This window comes from Aulostomus chinensis, chromosome 5 (genome assembly GCF_037954235.1).
Source record: "Aulostomus chinensis isolate RoL2024-O1b breed Wild chromosome 5, RoL_Achi_v1.0, whole genome shotgun sequence".
In the NCBI taxonomy this organism is placed as follows: domain Eukaryota; kingdom Metazoa; phylum Chordata; class Actinopteri; order Syngnathiformes; family Aulostomidae; genus Aulostomus; species Aulostomus chinensis.
In genome coordinates, this window is record NC_141324.1 from 30345846 (window position 1) to 30362882 (window position 17037).

Below are 17037 nucleotides of genomic sequence, written 5' to 3' on the forward strand. Positions count from 1 at the left end.
GCGCTGGCCTTTAGCTCCTAATGGAGGGAGAGCAGAAGCAGCAGCCATCGTGCTTTCATCACCACAGTAGTCATTCGGAATTTTTTTAAGAATGTTTCTTTAGAGGTACATTTCCACGTCGAAGTTAACCTTTTACAAACAGTAATACTACAAAGTGAGCTGAAGTATACACAGTAGGCTTTCAACATGGTATCCTACAAGTATTTGTACTCTTCCAGGTACACCCTCTCACCTGTATTTTTGTGTGTGAGACTTTTGAAGTGGGTTTTAACTGTGTCACAAAATATCACATTTTTCTATAATAAATAATTATAATAGTAGTAATTGAAGTATTAGTTGTAGTAGTGGTAGTAGTAGAGTACCACTTTGAAGTGGTGGCCGGTCTGGACTGCCCCCCCACTGCTAAGTCGTGGATCAAACCACGTCAGGTGAAGTACTGAGTGACTGCACGAGTGTAGGCACAGAGTTCATAGCTGCAGCTCCTTCACCCTCCTGATGGAAGCTTCAGGAGACTCGAAGTAGAGTTGCAGGTCCGTGGTGCTCCTCACTGTTGCCTCCTGAGGGATGAAGTGGTCAACAAGACCAAACAGACCACAGCTTTCTCATTCAGGTTCGTCATCCCCTCATGAATGATGCCTCTGAAGGATTCAGCCAAAGTGCTCGTCGATACGTCACAGAACAAGCGAACAAAAGGGATGAGGAGGCCTTGATGGAGGTTCACTCCATAAATCCTGTCGTTGCTTCTTTACTGAATCCTAAATTGTGCTTTTTCTGAGAGCAGCTGTCAGCTAGCAGCGAATGTCTCACTTTAAATTGAACTCATTACACATACATGAGGTGTTGCTGCGTGTTTTTCGCATCAACGAATATGCAGCAGGAGGAATTTATCCGAGACGTGACGGAGGTTGGTGGCTTCAGACGGCTCCAGTGGCGCCTTGAGGCTCACACTCTAAGGGAACAAAGAGACGGTCACCAGGAAAAACCCCAGTCCATCGTTGGGACCGTTGCTACTGGTATCACGTAATAACTTCCCACCTGAATCGCCACCTGAATTTAAACCTCGCAGATGTGGAGTGGCAGGTGTGATGCGCGAGTCACAGTCAAGCACAGACCTGCTAGAGTTTCAAAATATCTTCTCGTGATCAGAGCTGTCTGGCAGGTTCTGTAAATGGTGCATCTCACAGTTTCACAGGGCAGCGCATTCTAACAAAGTCACCGCTCTTTCTATGAAGCCAGGGGTTCCAAAGCTTTCAGCTCAGGACCCGCAAACATAAGGGACTCGCCGCCCGTAGTGTCCCTGCAGGAGGTTTCGGCAGACCAATGTGGCACACGCGTGCAGTAACACCACTATTGAAACACGCCCAAATTAGTTTTTTTTTTTAATTGTTATAGTACAATTGCTATCTTTAGAAACATTTAGGGCCTTTTTTAGGATGTGATTGTTAAATGGTTTTTGATTTCTGGAAAACATGTTGTATCTACCCATTGTCTTCCTGTGACCCCCCCACTGGTTCCATGAATGGACTGGGTCAAACTGTGGACAAACAGTTCACCGGTCTGATAACAAGGACTGGTAATGCTGAAGGGCCTAAAACCTGGATGATACCTTCTGGCCAGCAGGGGGCAACCTCAGTGGTTGCACCAAGAAGTTTGTTTTTAGCTTAAGTGAAAGTGTGTGTGGATTCCTGAGTGTGTTGCTGAGCAAAGAAGACATGGATGCTTGTGAGAGTTTGTAAACTGACACTTTTGGACAGTTTGGCTCTAATTAGCCGTCGGTCGCCGTTCGCTTCAAGCTAAACAAACTTGGCTGGCTCTCTGCATCCTGTAGTCACCAAGAAGTGATTGAGGAGTGAAAAATGTCTTGGTGAGCTCATCGTGAGTACTAGAAAGTCAAAGAACCCTTTCTGGGTGAAGCATCACGTTAATGTTGTGAAACCCGGTGTTATGATCTTGAACAACATTCATGCTTCTAATGCTCAGGTTTATCAGGTGATCAGCAGAGGGAAAGTGGTCATGTGATGATAACGACAAAAATATACTTACATACAACATAACTTTGCAAAAATTGAATCAGAGGGTTTTTGTTCCATATGGCTTGAAACAAATGACAGTGCATAACAACAACGGTGTCCTGGCCTCATCAGCTTAGATTTAACTTCTATTTTCAAAAGCTCTCTCCTCCTCCTCCTCCTCCTCCTCCTCTCTCCATCTTCCCAGATGGAAACAAGGCCGTCATGACTTCCTTCCTCCGTCTCGAGATACACTGATTCTGGCTCAGTCAGGCCCATGCAAAACGGCTCCTTATTAAAGCCATAATTACAGTTTGGAAACTGCACATGGGGTTCTACTGTGGGGCAGAACCCAATCTTGCACGTTGCATCTTAGCCCAGCACCACACAACGGGTCCTGGGTGGACCTTTGGTGCAACATGAGGTGAAAACTGTCTCGTCTGTTGAGCAGGCTGAGTCACTTGAGTCATTCATGGGACCAGACCAGGGGTGGGCAACATTGTTTCTCCAGCAGTGCTGGCTCAGGTGTGTTTTGTTGAGCGAGTTTGTGTGACAGCAGATAGCGAACGTTCACTGCCAGTTCTTTGATGGTGAACTGATGAGTACAAATATTCTGGCTAGCATTTAAAGTGGTACTTCACCCAACAAGTCTATTGTATCTTTCAAGTTCTCACAGTGTGTTTTTTTCCTCTCCTGCGTCGTGACTCCAGAGTGCAGAAACAACCAGCCACAAGTGCTTAACTTGAACGACAACAGCAAAACTGTGCAAAAACATCTGCGTACAAGTTCTCAAGCACGCAGCGTCCAGTTGAACTTCTTTATCCAGCTGTGTGTTCACGAAGCCACAAAGTCTTTGATTTGAGCTCAAGACAACAAACCTGACGCTCCGGTTTCATGGTCGCGTAGAGTGCCGCCACCTGGTGAGGTTTGAGGGGCGCGAGTTAGCGTGACTGGAACAAACCTTCAATACACATCTGGATGTTTGGATTCCTTGAACACCGCAGTCCTCCCTGGGCGGGCCTCAGAAGTGGCCCTTGTGACTCAATACTTTGATGCCAACTCTTGACACGACATTCAGAGTCAACTTTTTTTTCCCGCAGGTGTTCCTCCTGACGCTGACTCCGTCATCACAACAGCCAGCAGTACAGAGCCATTGTGCTGAATCAGCAAAACTGAACTTGAGGCCTTAATCCAAGCTTAATACGGGCAGTGCCCTCTTGTGGACCTCTGGTCAGACTGAGATGGTCCGTAGGCCGGTTTTGGTCCTGGGACCACATTCTGTCCACGTGCACCCTCAGACCTCCTGTCCTCTCAGAGCTAGCCACTCCCACTGGTTTTGCAGGTTCCCCAGTTTCCCACCAATCATGTCACCTGACTGTTTCTCATCCTTTTTGAGATGTAAATGGTATCACAAATGTGTAGGGTTATATTATATTTTTAATCCATTTTTTTATGACAATAAAGAGATTTTTTTTAAACATTCGTGGCTTCCAGTATTTGTCAATGTCAATAGCATTCGTTCGCGTCCAAGTGAAGGTCACTGTCATCATTCTCTGTTCTCACAAAAAATATGAAACTCTGAAAATGTGTCACTTTAACTCTCAATAGACACACACGCACACACACACACACACACACACACACACACACACACACACACACACACACACACACACACACTCTGCCCTCTCCCTGTCCCCAGCCCTGGTTGCCTAGGAGACAGCTGAGATGGGGACCCTATCTCATTACACACCAATAGGGCCATGTGACAGGCTGGAGGAGGACGTATAGCATCTTTATCGCCATCTATCAGCCGAAATAGAGAAAGACATTTCTTTCTTTTTTTTCTCTTTTTTTAAAGCTGGGATTCTGCCTAGTAACCCAATATGCTGACTTCTCCTGGCGCTGACATGCAGCCCTGAATGTCTAATGAGAAACATCCCACTGTGAAGCCGAACACAAGACAGAGATGAGAAGTTAACTGGGTGACGCTGGTCTCTTGGTGGTGGACTTGCTGATCAGGGGCTGATGGTGTAAATATGGTCGGTGTTTGATGCGGTCAAGTGACTTCAGCTCATGGTTGGTGGAGAAAAATCATTAAAATGTATAACTTTGTAAGATGTGGGTCCAAGTAATCAGGTTTAATATGTTAAGTGAGCGTGACTTTCAGGTTTCAGGGTTGTAATGCAGGTCTCTCTCTTGTGATGCGGGTCCCTCTTCAGGAGAAGTACAACACTAAAAACGACGAGGCTCCTCATGATGATCCGGGTTCCTCACACGGCGGGAAGAATATGAACGTGGTGGATTTGAGCGGCACAGATTACTTTTGTAGGGTTACTCTCAGCCCCCTCTGTGCCAGGAATAATACGACTGATTATACCGTGTGTGTATTCGTCATGAGTGGTGTTCAGTTCACCAACATCGACTGTGAAAGTGAAAATACTGAATTGAACTGTGCACTGATGAATGGAAGGTTGATTGAATTGCTTGGTGATATCAGAGGTGTCCGTGTTCTATAACATAATTTAAGGCTGCATAATATTGTTGGGTTTTTTTTGCCAATATATGATGATTTTATTACTCTGTTTCCAAAACATCAGCAAAGTCTATGAACCATACTAGCTACCGATATCTGTCGGTGTCGGTTACATGCCACTATTAAGGTGGACCAATGCTGCACTTTCTGGTGCTGTGACGGTGGAAGCAGCTGTTCAGCTCCACAATCAAAACCAGTTGGAGGAAGTCTGCACGGTCCAATGACCCACATTAATAACGGTTGTTTTTCATAACGATGCTGCAGTAAGAAGTGGGCTTATGAACAAAATGTTCATGCAAATATCAGCTATCATGACAATCGGTTGTAAAATTTCAGCATGTTGGCTGTTGGCAAAAAAAAAAAAAAAAAATCCAATATCCTGCGTCTCTGCAATTTAGCTGCATGTCGGTCAGTGTTAAAGAACATGTGCTGCAGCGCATGCGGCCCTTCAGGATCGAGTGCTTTTGTCTGCGTTCTCCCACTTGTCAGCTGGCGGAGATGGATATTGTTGGACGTGTTCTTGAGAATTTCACCCGGTGTCTGCAAGTATGGACGTGGTGTTGATTTTAAACATGTTCCTGCTATTTTACACGGTTTTATGTTCCAGTTTGCAGTTTCATGAATTGTTGTTGCTGGGGTAGGAGTGTCGTTGAGGGCGGTGTTTTCCCGCCATGTGTCACCCTGAATTTGACACAGCCTGTGTAGAGAGAGACAGTACAGTACATATCCACTACACACACCTGCTCTGGCATATACTGCAGTTTATTTATTCTACTATATGTGTTATAATAGTATATATTAAAAACATCACATAAAAATGACCACATTTATACACAGCAGCAGAAGCAGGAGTTTGGGCTGAACTGAGCAGAATATTGTTGTGCTTTGAATTTCTATTTGGCTGGGGACAAAAGACAGGTAATCCCTGTGCTACACACGTCCAGACAAAGCCACAGACACACGGGAGGGTTGACCTGCCTCCAAGGCTTCAGACAGATATCCTACGCGCCATCTTGTGTTGAAAGCAGTTAGGAATGTCGGCAAAATCATACCAGTGCCATGAACAAGCATGACACACTCCGGAAGGTAGGAGCCATTTACATTCTGAGCAGGAAACCATTTTGATGCTCTCTGGACATATTTCTCAGGCCACCTTTAACCAATTTGTCAGCCAGACTTTTTTTTTTTTTTAGCACCAGATGATGAATTGTAATGACATTTCCAGCAGTGTAGATTTGGCCCATGTTACTTTTCCACCCTGTTCACACCTGGTTGATAGGGTTGGGCACCACTCACATTTGAACCACTATCATTCCCAGTGACTGGGCTCAGTACCAGTTACCAACTGTTCTGTTCATGCCCCAGCACCGGAGAAAGCCAGAGGCATGATGTTTTGGTGTTGTTCCTCCATCCACTGCATTCTTGTTCAAGTCTCAGGAGCGCCTGAAGGAACTTCATTCCAAATTTGGCTCAAATGTCCACTGGGACTTGAGGATGAACTGAAAAAATTTTGGTGGTTAAAGGTAACTGTCACCTCACATGTGCACCACATCTGTTCCCATCTTATCATCGCAATCTCTCTGTATCGCCTTCAAGGATTTTTTTTTTTTTTGCATTGGCCACTGGGATTCTAAGATACACTGAAAGATTTTGGTGGTCAAAGGTCAAGGTCAGGGACATCTCACATAAACGTGATATCTTTGATCACCTGGAGGGAAGTTCGTCAAATTTGCCACAAAGTCCCACTAGGACTTGAGGATGGACTGAAACTATTTTGGTGGTCAAAGGTCAAAGTTCTTGTGACAGGCACACATCGTGGAGGCATACAACTGTGATGCAGTATTTCTACTTTCTCTACAATGAAAACAAGTCATTAACGTTATCAACAGTCAAAATTGTTCCGTTTCCAGGGGTGTTGCTAACGTTAGCTGCAGCTGCTGAGGCGGGAGTCAGGCGATCAAATACGATTCACGCTTCAGCTTTTAGATTCATTCGTGTTTGACTTGGCGTTTCCTCGAGTTTGAAGTGTTGCAATAGCCAGATTTACTCTTTCCCCTACAAATTAGCAGACAGCATTGACTTTGTCAAGTTTTAAAAAGTGTAATCTCCGCTCACCGTTACCCTGAATGTGGAATGACACATGGGCAACTTTACTCTCTCAGCTAGATGAGCACTCAGGTGCCCACACATTTAACATCAAGTGGTACTTGGGTAGTACAGTTGTAATTAGGCTAGTACACTCTAAAATATACAGGTGAGTACCCATCCTCACTTTTTGAGGCAAAATAAATATAACAATAATCTTTGCATCTAGAGACCCCTACTGGATCCTACCATTCCAATCTACCCCTTCGTATCATCTAGTGATATTCATGCACATGTGAAAATAAAGCATCTATTTAAATGTGAACAATCCACAAACACTAGCTTGTCATGTTTTCACCCAGCAAGGCAAATAGCTTCTATCTGTTAAACATTCTGCTTTGGTCCCCAGTGTACTACAGTTGACCCCTCTGAAAGCATAGTACTGTTATTTAACGTTGATAAAGGCAAGGGTGATTGGACAGAACACGACGACTTGAGAAGAGATCGTACACATACGCTTGTAACGAAGATCAACAGTGAAATAAAAGACAAAATATCAAGAAATAAAACTCCTTCATACAGTAACATAGGATAATGGCATACACTGTAGTACTGAGCTTCGTCGTCCAAAGGAACTAGCTAACTAACTGGTGTGGCGGTGATATACTGAAGGTCTTTGTAAACATTCTCTGATCTAGGCCTCTGATTCTGATTGGTCGGTGGCGACGCTGCCGTTCAGCTCGCCCTGTCCTGATTGCTCCTGGACGTCCGTCATCTCTCCGACAATGAAGGTCGGCGCCCCTCCTTTGCTGTTGGTAGAGCCGCTGTCCGGCTGCTTGGCCGCCTGGTTGGCCAACGCAGGCTCTTCATCCAGTTTACTGGAGATTGACCAGTAAAGGTGAGCATCGAGTCTGGCTGCAGCCAGTGAGAGCTCCCGTGCTGAGCAGGAGGGCGTATCCACCTTCAGGAGAAGAGACACGAGAGCCCCAATGAAATCAGCTAAACATGACGATGACCGTTCAGATTGGCTGAAGTGTCTCAACTACACGGTCGCAATGGATTCAACCAGGAAGCTAAGAGGTCATGAAGCCGTGCGCTTGTTCATTCACTGCATCTACCTGTGTGTAGTTCATTCGTGAAGGAATCTTGCAGTACAAAACAAAAGAGCGGAGCTTACAGCACAGCCAATCCAAAATCCACAGGTTAGCCCACAGAAATACACCATCCCTGCAGCTCCCAATGCAAACCAGAGCTGCCAGCTTGACACACCTCCTGCCAGACCCGGACCTGGTGTTTAAGACTCCCTTACAGACCCCAAACAGTTCCTGGGACCATCCTGAACTCTTTCTAAGGAGGAGGAATATTTCTCAATGAATGATCATTTATGTGCAGGAGAGCAGCAGCGGCATATTCAGACAACCCATCAGCTGGCGGGAGATGTAAATAATTGATGGGATATAGTTTTTTTTTTTTTGGTCAAAGTACACAGTTTATAACAAAGAGTTTAGGCTATTAATATCTGCATATTAGACACCTCAAACAGTTTGCCCAATCAGAGACCTCCATTTTAGCCTCCTCTCGAAAGATGTTACCTCAAAGGTGTGATGGAAAGCACCGTAGTCAATGTCAAAGAAGCCTTCTGCCAGTGACATCATGGGGCTGAACCTGTGACCCCACATCACCTCCTCGGCTAGATAGGAGCTCCTGGCCTGGCACGTCATCCCTGCACACGGAAAGCAAACTTATAACAATTGATAATTCATATAAACCAGGATGAAGCCGAGGTCTGAGGTGCGCGTCTGTAGCTGAAACACTGAGCAGCAAGTGCCGCAGAGATAATCAATCAGCCTTTTTGTCACAAGCAATTTAATGGCAAGCCTTCTTTACATGAATATTCTCTGCAGCAGAGTTATGACTGCTGGCTTCTTCTTTGTAACCCTCTGCACAACTCGCTGACGAAGGGAATCAATAAGTGGAGTAGGCAGAGAGGCCACATTTACCTCAGCGAGACGCATCACGAATAGCTCTGATACACTGAGTTCTTGTCCAGCAGTTGAGGATGTTATCCTCTCAGAATGCAAGATGAGCGGTTACACAGTTATCAGATGGTTTATGCAGCCACCAGCATGAAAGACAGCAGTCATCTGTAAGTGAAGCCATGCAAGTTTCACCACTGCGTCGATGTCTTTTTCTAACCCGAATAATCATGAATCCAAATATGAAGCTTTCACCAGAAAACCAGGGCTGCCCCCTCAAACTCGAGGGTTGGCATCATGGGTCACGAGACGCCTGAGTCAACTGAGATTCTTCAAGTCGAGCTCAGGCTTGCCACCATTTCCACATCTGAGTTTGCCTTAAACAGGAGGTACTGAGCTCTGCAGGAAATATCGAAGTGTCATTAAACAGCCAAATCCCAGTCAACTCAAAACTCTGAGTCGGCTGCAGCCCGAAAAACAACTCAGAACCGATTAGCAGTGGAGGGGATTACGTCTGAATCAGCTAACTGTTAGCAAGGCAACAGCAACTTTGCTGCAAACTGGACACATCAGCACATTTAACCAGTGTCTCACCGGTGGCCTCCACCATTCCCTCCAAGATGACCACGATCTCAAAGTCTTCCTTCTCCAGCTGGGACTGTGACATGTCCCAGAAAGGTGAACATGCATCGATCTCATGTGAGATCACCAGTGGCGAGACCAGGAAGAGGCGATCGTCACCTGTTTCGAAGCCCACGCTAATGTCGGTCTGGTCCAGAGGGATGAACTCACCTGGACAAGGAATCAGAGGGGAGAAGAAGAAAGATATGACAGAGGACAGCGAGGTTCATCTGAGATCATTTTCAAAACCGCAGCAATGGACTCAGAAGGGTGCATCACAATGAAAAGGCACTGATAGTTTTTATTGGCATCGCATTGGCATCTCATTATCAGTGACTCGAGTCCCGGGCAGCCTCACCCTCCTGCGTCTGCTTGGACTTGATGAGCTTGGCCCTCATGTTTGCCCCAACGATGTGGGAGCTGCGCAGGTCGCCGACCCTGAACATCAGACAGAGTTTGTCGTCCCTCAGCGAGATGACGGCGTGTTTGGAAAACACCAGCGTCTCGGCTCGTTTGTTAGGCTGTGAGATCTTCACGAACATGCAGCCCACCTGGACAGAGAGGAGCAAGCGTGTGAGCATGAGGCTGCTTGTCAGTCACTAGAAATAAGCGCATCTTTTTATTTCGTTTTTGTGAGCTAAACTTTAGAATATCCTGTTCTACTTTCATTTCTAAGCGTTGAACACCAGCTGTGCTGGTTTCTTTCTTCTTCTTATTTCATTTTTTCAGGCACAGTCGACACTGGAACAAACCTCAGACTGTCGTTTCTTCCTAAAACACCCAATGTTTGCAGGCACATCCAGGCCTGGCTGTGCCCCACAGGAGGTGGCCCTCCCCAGATTCCCGGTCTGCACTCCTTAGAGCGCTGCTCCTCTGTCTCTGCTGGTTTGTTTCAGTGACTTGTGTCTCCATGTGACCCTCGCTGCACACTACATCTCCATTCTGGATACTTTTGTATTCTTTTCTTTTTCTATCACACCACCGCTGGTGAGGCTGGCTCTCCACTCGCATTAACGCAGATGCTGTTTGGGGCCGTTTGTATCCTGCAAAAAGACACACCTTGTTTGAGTGGTATGGATCAGAGCCATCACTCCAATACCTAATCTGTGCATGATCGCCACCGGATTCCAATATTCCTGATCTGGTGTTCCATCTCTATCTTACTGTCCTTTGTTAGCTTGCTGTTGATTGATTTTTTTTTTGCATCCCGTTCACCACTTAAACACTATTTTTTTCGACATTATTTCATGCTTCCAAATCTCACTTGTATATTGCTGCATGATTATTATTATTAGATTTTTGTGGGTATTCATTGGGCAACTGTGTGTAATTAATCTAGATTTCATTTTGTCACGGTTGAGCACTGCGTGGTATTTATGTTGTGGGCCCCGTTTATAGCGAGGTGCCGGAGTGGCCAGAACTGATGAGAGGCCTCAGCACTCATCAGTCACCGGTTTATGGCACGTTAATTGTTGCTTCTCTCCCTCGACACAGGAGTCGTGGGCCTCGGTGTGTGATGGGCGGGTTCTCCAGTGGCGGTGTCCCCTCCACTGATCTATTACTGTGGAGCACCCGGGGCGTAATCAGGATGATGGTGATGGATGCAGCATCAGGGGCCCCCTTCTTTCCTGCCTTAGTGAGTCCAGCTCTGCTCCTTGTGTCCTCACTCTGATTAGCAGGCAGCTGGATCAACTGGGTCCGCACCGTATGTGAAGTGCCACGAAGCACTGCGTTGTGATTGATGACGGCCGCGTGTCTTTGCAGCCGCGGCTCTTCAAACCTGTGTGAGCTTCCAAGTAATGACGACGGTTCAGACTGAGATCTTGAGAGGTGAAATTCTCCACCAGCCATACACAAATGTTGGCCTTTAATATCGTCTGATATTGGTTCATCCCAGATCCATCGACATCACCAATGTTGTCCAACATGTGCCAATATGAAAAGATCACTATATTTTCAAAAAGAAGCTTGGGATAATTCTCAGTTGTTAGATCTTATTGTTTCTTATGTCCCACGACTGATTCACTCAACAAGAAAGTTTACTTTAAAGCTGTAAAATATCCTGCCTTCATTCAATACTTTCTGGATTACGTATTTTTTTATTTGCTTATTGTAAATTACCTCTCTCAGCCCACCTGCAGTACCCTAACAGCCCACCAGGGAGCTGCAGCCCACACTTTTGCCACAATTGCTGCAATAAGCTATTATAAGCTCACCAAACCACCCTCCTAACACATTTGCTTCACATAATTCTCCCCACCATCTCGCCGCCACGGTGCTCACCATGAAGGCGTTGACCATAGATCCCAGTATAGCCTGCAGCAGCAGTAACATGGTGCCAACTGGACACTGGTCAGTTATGACGCGGTGGCCGTAGCCAATGGTGGTCTCTGTCTCGATGGAGAAGAGGAAGGCTGAGATGAAGCCGTTGACATTGTTGACGCACGGCGTCCACGTCTCATCTTCCAGATGGTCCAGATCGCCCCTTGGGATGAAAGGAGAGGAATGTGTGAGGAAGAGGAGGGGCAGCGTGACAAAGGGGATGTCAAGATGGAAAAATCGAGAGAAGAAGAGCTATAAATTTAGAACGGAGGCGCAGTGACATTTGGTGTTGGGTCTTATCACCTGATAGTCACCTTTGTTTTTGACTGTGTGATGAATAAAATGTTTAATCTGGTACGGTCACAGAATTTGCCTGAATTAAAACAATCAATACAGCAAACATCTACACTTTTCCACCGACTGTCAACACACAGCTCATCGTTCCAGCAGAGCTCGGCAGTATTTGCATCAGCATACGTCGCAGGCTAATTAATGAAAGTGGTGTTAATTTATGAAATCTATGCCTTTTATTGACTTGTGTTAGTGACCAAAGGGTTGCAGAAACACGTCCCGCCCTGGCACTGCTTAGGTGGCCTGTAATTGATGCAGAAAGGTCACAGTTTTACGAGATGATATGTTGGCTAATTAGAGCAGGGATCCAGCAGACACATTTCATGAACAGGGAGCCCATCGTGATGAAATACGCCGTAATATTAGTGCTGCTGTGTCATCACATTTTTTGGCTGAAATGTGCCTTCTTTTTAGCCTTTGTAGCAAAAATGTCTTCAGTGCTGGTCACTCGCTCACAGCCATGGTTAAAAAAAAGAAAAGATAATTTCATTAAAAGAAGACATCTTGGGGCATTGGTTTAGTTGAATTCTTGCCAAGAGTTGGATCAGACAATGGATACCACTCATTTCTGTTCCTTAAAGTCCCACACTAGCAGAAGAAATATTTTTCCCTTCATTTGCTGCAGCTCAATGTTTTCATATTCACTCTAACGAGTGGACATTTTCTCTGTGTTCATTCCAAATCTGATTTTTGATGAGCAAAGTGAGACTTTAGTACCTCCAGTATAGAGTGAGTGAGTGGAGGAATGAATCTTAAAACCCTCAAATAAATTATTTTGATCATATCGTTGGGTTGTGGAACATGTGGTTCTCTCATCACAAAATCAGCAGGTTTTTCTTTAATTGCCTGAAATTAAAGCCTGTGGTTAACACTTAGATGAAGAGCCGTTAACATTTTGTTCTACTGCACAAATGATGTCAGTAAATAGCCTACTACACTCTGAGCCTTAAAAACTGCAGCTGCTGACAAGTTGCACAAGAAGCACAAGCCCAGCTGGTTGTGGTGACAAAGGAGTCGCGTGTCCATGCTGCAGCTCCTTCCAAGCATTGCATTTTTGCCTCAAAATCCAGTATGCCGAACAAAACTTCATCAACTTGTGTTCCCACAGGGCTTCTTTTTTTTTCAACAATCCAAAATCCCTTTGGGTTTCGGTCAAGGCAACTGATGGTGATGCTAACTTCTGGGTTGGCTTACTGGAATGCTAGAAGGAAGGAAATACGTCATTTTATGAGAGGCCAGTTTTTGGTTATAAAAGCTTTGCACAGTTTAATGAGCGATTAAAGGTTTTATTGACTTTTAAAAAAATATTATTACACCTGAGAGATTAAAATCAGGGAAAAGTTGAGGCACCTGTGTTGCTAATATTCATCTCACCAAATATTCAGGTCATTTTGGACCACAGCTCACTGTCCTTGTGATCTAACACCAGTAATATCAAATCTTCTTGCTCAGGACCGGAGACCCTTCATCAACTTACCTACAGTAGGCTATGAGGTACCAGATGGCCCCAAAGAAGAGCCACGTGACGGCATACGCCATAACAAAGACAAAGAGTGAGCAGCGCCAGTTGAGGTCCACCAGCGTGGTGAAGATGTCGGTCAGATAGCGGTAAGTCTCACGCATGTTCCCGTGCTGGACATTGCAGCGTCCGTTCTTCTCCACGTAGCGCTGCCTCTTACGCCGAGCCCGGGCTGGTGACGAGACACGGTCAGGTAGGAACACACACAGAGGCTCTCGCTTTTTAAAAACACCTGCAGCTCCAGGTTTGGTGATTTTCTATGTTTGAACAAGATGGGTCACTCATAACCTCTCGTTCCACAAAACTCTTTCAATCCCTCTTTGAACTCTTCAGCGATGCCTTCAAGGCTGCCTCTCTAAGAAGTTTTGCTGTTTGAAGGTACAACTGTGACGGCAGCAGAGGATAGGAGCTGAATGAAGGCACACGGAGAGATTGGAGGATAAAGAGAGGAAGGTGCTAGAGGACAAAACTTCTTAGAGAGAAGCAGTGCAGCTCAGAGAAATGTCGGGCTGGTGAAGAAGGGATAACAAATGAATTGAGACATGTGAGGAGGAGAGAACAGATGAGAAACGACAGGATAACATGAACAAACACTCGAAGCAGCAACACTAAGACATCAGACTTTGCGACTGAACAACCCTGAAGGCAATTAATGACTTAGTTCCTTTTTTGCATCCACTGAGAGCTGAGACAAGACCAGGATAGAGGATCGTGTTCATTACAGGCCGATCCGTTCTGGATTCGGGTAGAATGCTGATATTTGAGAGTCTGATCATAAATATGTGTTAAATGAAAGTACTAGCAACAGGATGTTCATTAGAGGTACTCATTATTCAAAATGGCACCATTTAACAAGTTGACAGTATTGCTCTCCCAACCAGTGCACATAAGCCGCAGTTTTTAGGAGGTCTCATCTATCAAGCGCTTCATTTTCACACTCCGCATCAACAGGGGGCAGCATATCTCCAGGAAGTTAGGCTGTTCACCCCTGATTTAAAAACAAACAAACAATGATCTTCAGCATCTGCACGTCTCTGGTGTGTTCCAGGCTCTAGAGCAGGGGTTGGCAACCATGTGCCATGGAGGGCCGTGTGTATGCAGGTTTTCCTTCCAACCAAACACTTTAACAGGTGATTCCACTGATTGACACACCTTCAGCCACAGAAGAGCGTTAATCAGTGGAATCACCTGTTAAAGTGTTGGAATGGAAGGAAAACCTGCATCCACACGGCCCTCCATGGCGCATGGTTCCCTACCCCTGCTCTAGGGGGACTCACCCCATCCGAATCGTCCCCTCTCCTTTTCCGTTCCCTGCGGTTTCTTCCTGGTCTGATTGGCTGTGGCCTCCCGCTCTAACAGCTTGGAATGGAACGACCTGTTGACCTTGGCCGTCACCAGCGGGGACGGTGCCGTCTCTGTCGTGACGACATGGCCCAACTCCTCGGACAGATTGAAGACTCCAGTGGAAGCAGTGGCCTCGGCGGCCACCTCCACCTCTTCACCGTCCACCTTCTCCTCCACGGGGAGGGAGAGAGATTCTGGGCGGGAGGGGAAGACGGAGTTCTCCAGAGCCATGACGTATGTGGCGGTGTGTGTGTGTGTGTGAGTGATACTGATACCGTCCCTATGGCTGACTCTGTCCACTGGATATTGATTGAATCATTTGTTTGCTTGACTGAAGCCTGAAACAGAGAGGAAGAAAACGATCCTGTGAACTCAGAATCGATCAGCTGTTGTTCTGTCAAAGACTGATTCACAAAGCATTTTTGAAAGGAAGTGAGATGTCAGTCACTGTCCAGCTGCCCCCCCCCCCACGGACCGGTGGCTTCTCTGAGTCCAGACATGCACACACGTCCAGAGAGTAACCCTAACCCATCAGGACAGGGTGCAACAAACATCTGACTGACAACAACACCACACTGTGTTGTCTTGACGTGTCAAACGCGTCACATCACATGTAGTGTGTGTTGTCTAGTGCCACCTAGTGGATGCAGGAAGTCATATTTGCGCCATCACACGTTGCTCATGCAAAGTCCAGATATTGCCAGGCTTCTTGCTTCTTACAGCTTTCATTAGGGCCCCAACACCAACGTGCCAGGGGCCGACGGTTCCCCTCGGTGGAGTTATGCCCTCTCAGTTTTCTGAGGAATTTCTCCCATGCACCCATGATTGTTTCTTTTTTTCTTTACACTGACTCTGTTCTCTGACCACTTTTCTTACATTTATTTGTGAGTCTTTATTTCAGCTGGGACACACAAAAACCTGGATGAGCCTGTGGGAGACGGGAGGTCAAGGATGGGAAGAACCCATCGAGCTTGGGGGACCTCCTTTTCAGCCCAGCAAGAGCTGGCATCTGCCTGCTGCATCACTTCCCCCCGTTTACGTCCACTGAAATGAATTTGACCACTGCTATTATGCAGTGTTTCTGGGTTGTAGTTTTTTTTATTTATGGAAACAAACATGTTGGACTGTTTTCTCTGACGGTCAGCAACCCTGGACAACTGTAGCACGCGCAGAGCCACTCAGACCACTGTTTTGCATGATACATGAAGCACCTTGGAGCAAGTGTGTGTGTGTGTGTGTGTGTGTGTGTGTGTGTGTGAGAGAGAGAGAGAGAAAGAGAGCTTTTTCTTCTATATTTTAAATATGGATTTATACTACAGGCCTACTTACTAAGATTTCTTACATAAGTCCCATGCAGGCCCACGACTTAGAATCGGAGTTAATAATTTATCTGGACATTCTGCCTGTGAAATATTTGCACAGTAAAATGGAGGCTTTAGTCTCCTCCAGCCTGGTGATGTGGGTCCGTTCAGACAAGTGGCGGATGGACGCAAGATGAGACAGTGACAACTAAGATGACGCACTACGCCCGATGCATGCATCAGAAACAGTCTTTACTATAGGGTGGCCCCTACTCCTCACCATCAACTTAGAATCATCAGGCAGAAACGAATTAGAAATCTTACCGATTCAGTTTCGTAACTTGTAGATGTAGAAACCCTGGATTAAAGAGATCATGAGAAAAAAACACAATCTGGTCCACGAGCGAACCGGGATTGGTAGCCTCGGTTCAATCACATCCATTTCTGGTGTTTAACAGCGACGCAGCATCAGTCCACTCCTGCTCGCCTCTCCGGGAAACAAAAGACCACCGTGATCCTACCACTCAGCGTTCACCAGAAAGAATCCGTCCACAAAAGCACCTCAGAATTCTTCCGGTAACCTGCCCAGCAGCCTATCACATGAGCTGGGCTGTGGACGCGTGAAATGGTGGCAGCATTTTAACCCGGCAGAGCCCCATCATCATCATCATCATCATCATCATCATCATCATCATCATCTGTGGATCAGATGGAGGCAGTCAGGTGTGGAGCCACTGAGCGGCGGGGGAGGGTGTCGTCAGCCCAGCCCCTCTCAGCGCTGCCGGCCAGCCCGCGTCTGTCTCCAGAGAACCGGAGGCTGTCAGAGACCCTCGGCGTCTGCAGACGCCAGGACGTACAGGCTGCTCGGTGTCCGGTCAGCATCCCCCAGTTCTACTTTTACGTGTCATTTTTGGCTTTAAAGAAAATAACCAACCATGGAAGAAGTATTCGCAGATGTTGTGAAAATACTCCT

The 17037-nt window shown here is 46.2% G+C and overlaps 1 protein-coding gene across 1 annotated transcript; it reads right to left on the reverse strand.

Moving 5' to 3' along the window:
* Window positions 1–5296: 5296 nt before the first annotated feature.
* kcnj9 (potassium inwardly rectifying channel subfamily J member 9) lies at window positions 5297–16864 on the reverse strand. Its single transcript, XM_086204557.1, has 8 exons — window positions 16389–16864; window positions 14697–15101; window positions 13378–13591; window positions 11511–11712; window positions 9586–9778; window positions 9201–9398; window positions 8223–8353; window positions 5297–7591 (listed from the first exon to the last, which is right to left on the reverse strand). The coding sequence occupies exons 2-8, from the start codon at window positions 14992–14994 to the stop codon at window positions 7325–7327; spliced, it is 1503 nt and encodes a 500-aa protein (XP_086060683.1). The 5' UTR covers window positions 14995–15101; window positions 16389–16864; the 3' UTR covers window positions 5297–7324.
* Window positions 16865–17037: the final 173 nt, after the last annotated feature.

Coding starts and splice junctions, on each gene's coding strand:
- kcnj9 (XM_086204557.1), bottom strand. CDS start 14,994: ATGGCTCTGGAGAACTCCGTCTTCCCCTCCCGCCCAGAATCTCTCTCC. Junction 11,713..13,377: donor TACCTCATAGCCTACTGTAG/GTAAGTTGATGA, acceptor TTTCATCCCAAG/GGGCGATCTGGACCATCTGG. Junction 7,592..8,222: donor CTTTCCATCACACCTTTGAG/GTAACATCTTTC, acceptor CTTCTCCTGAAG/GTGGATACGCCCTCCTGCTC.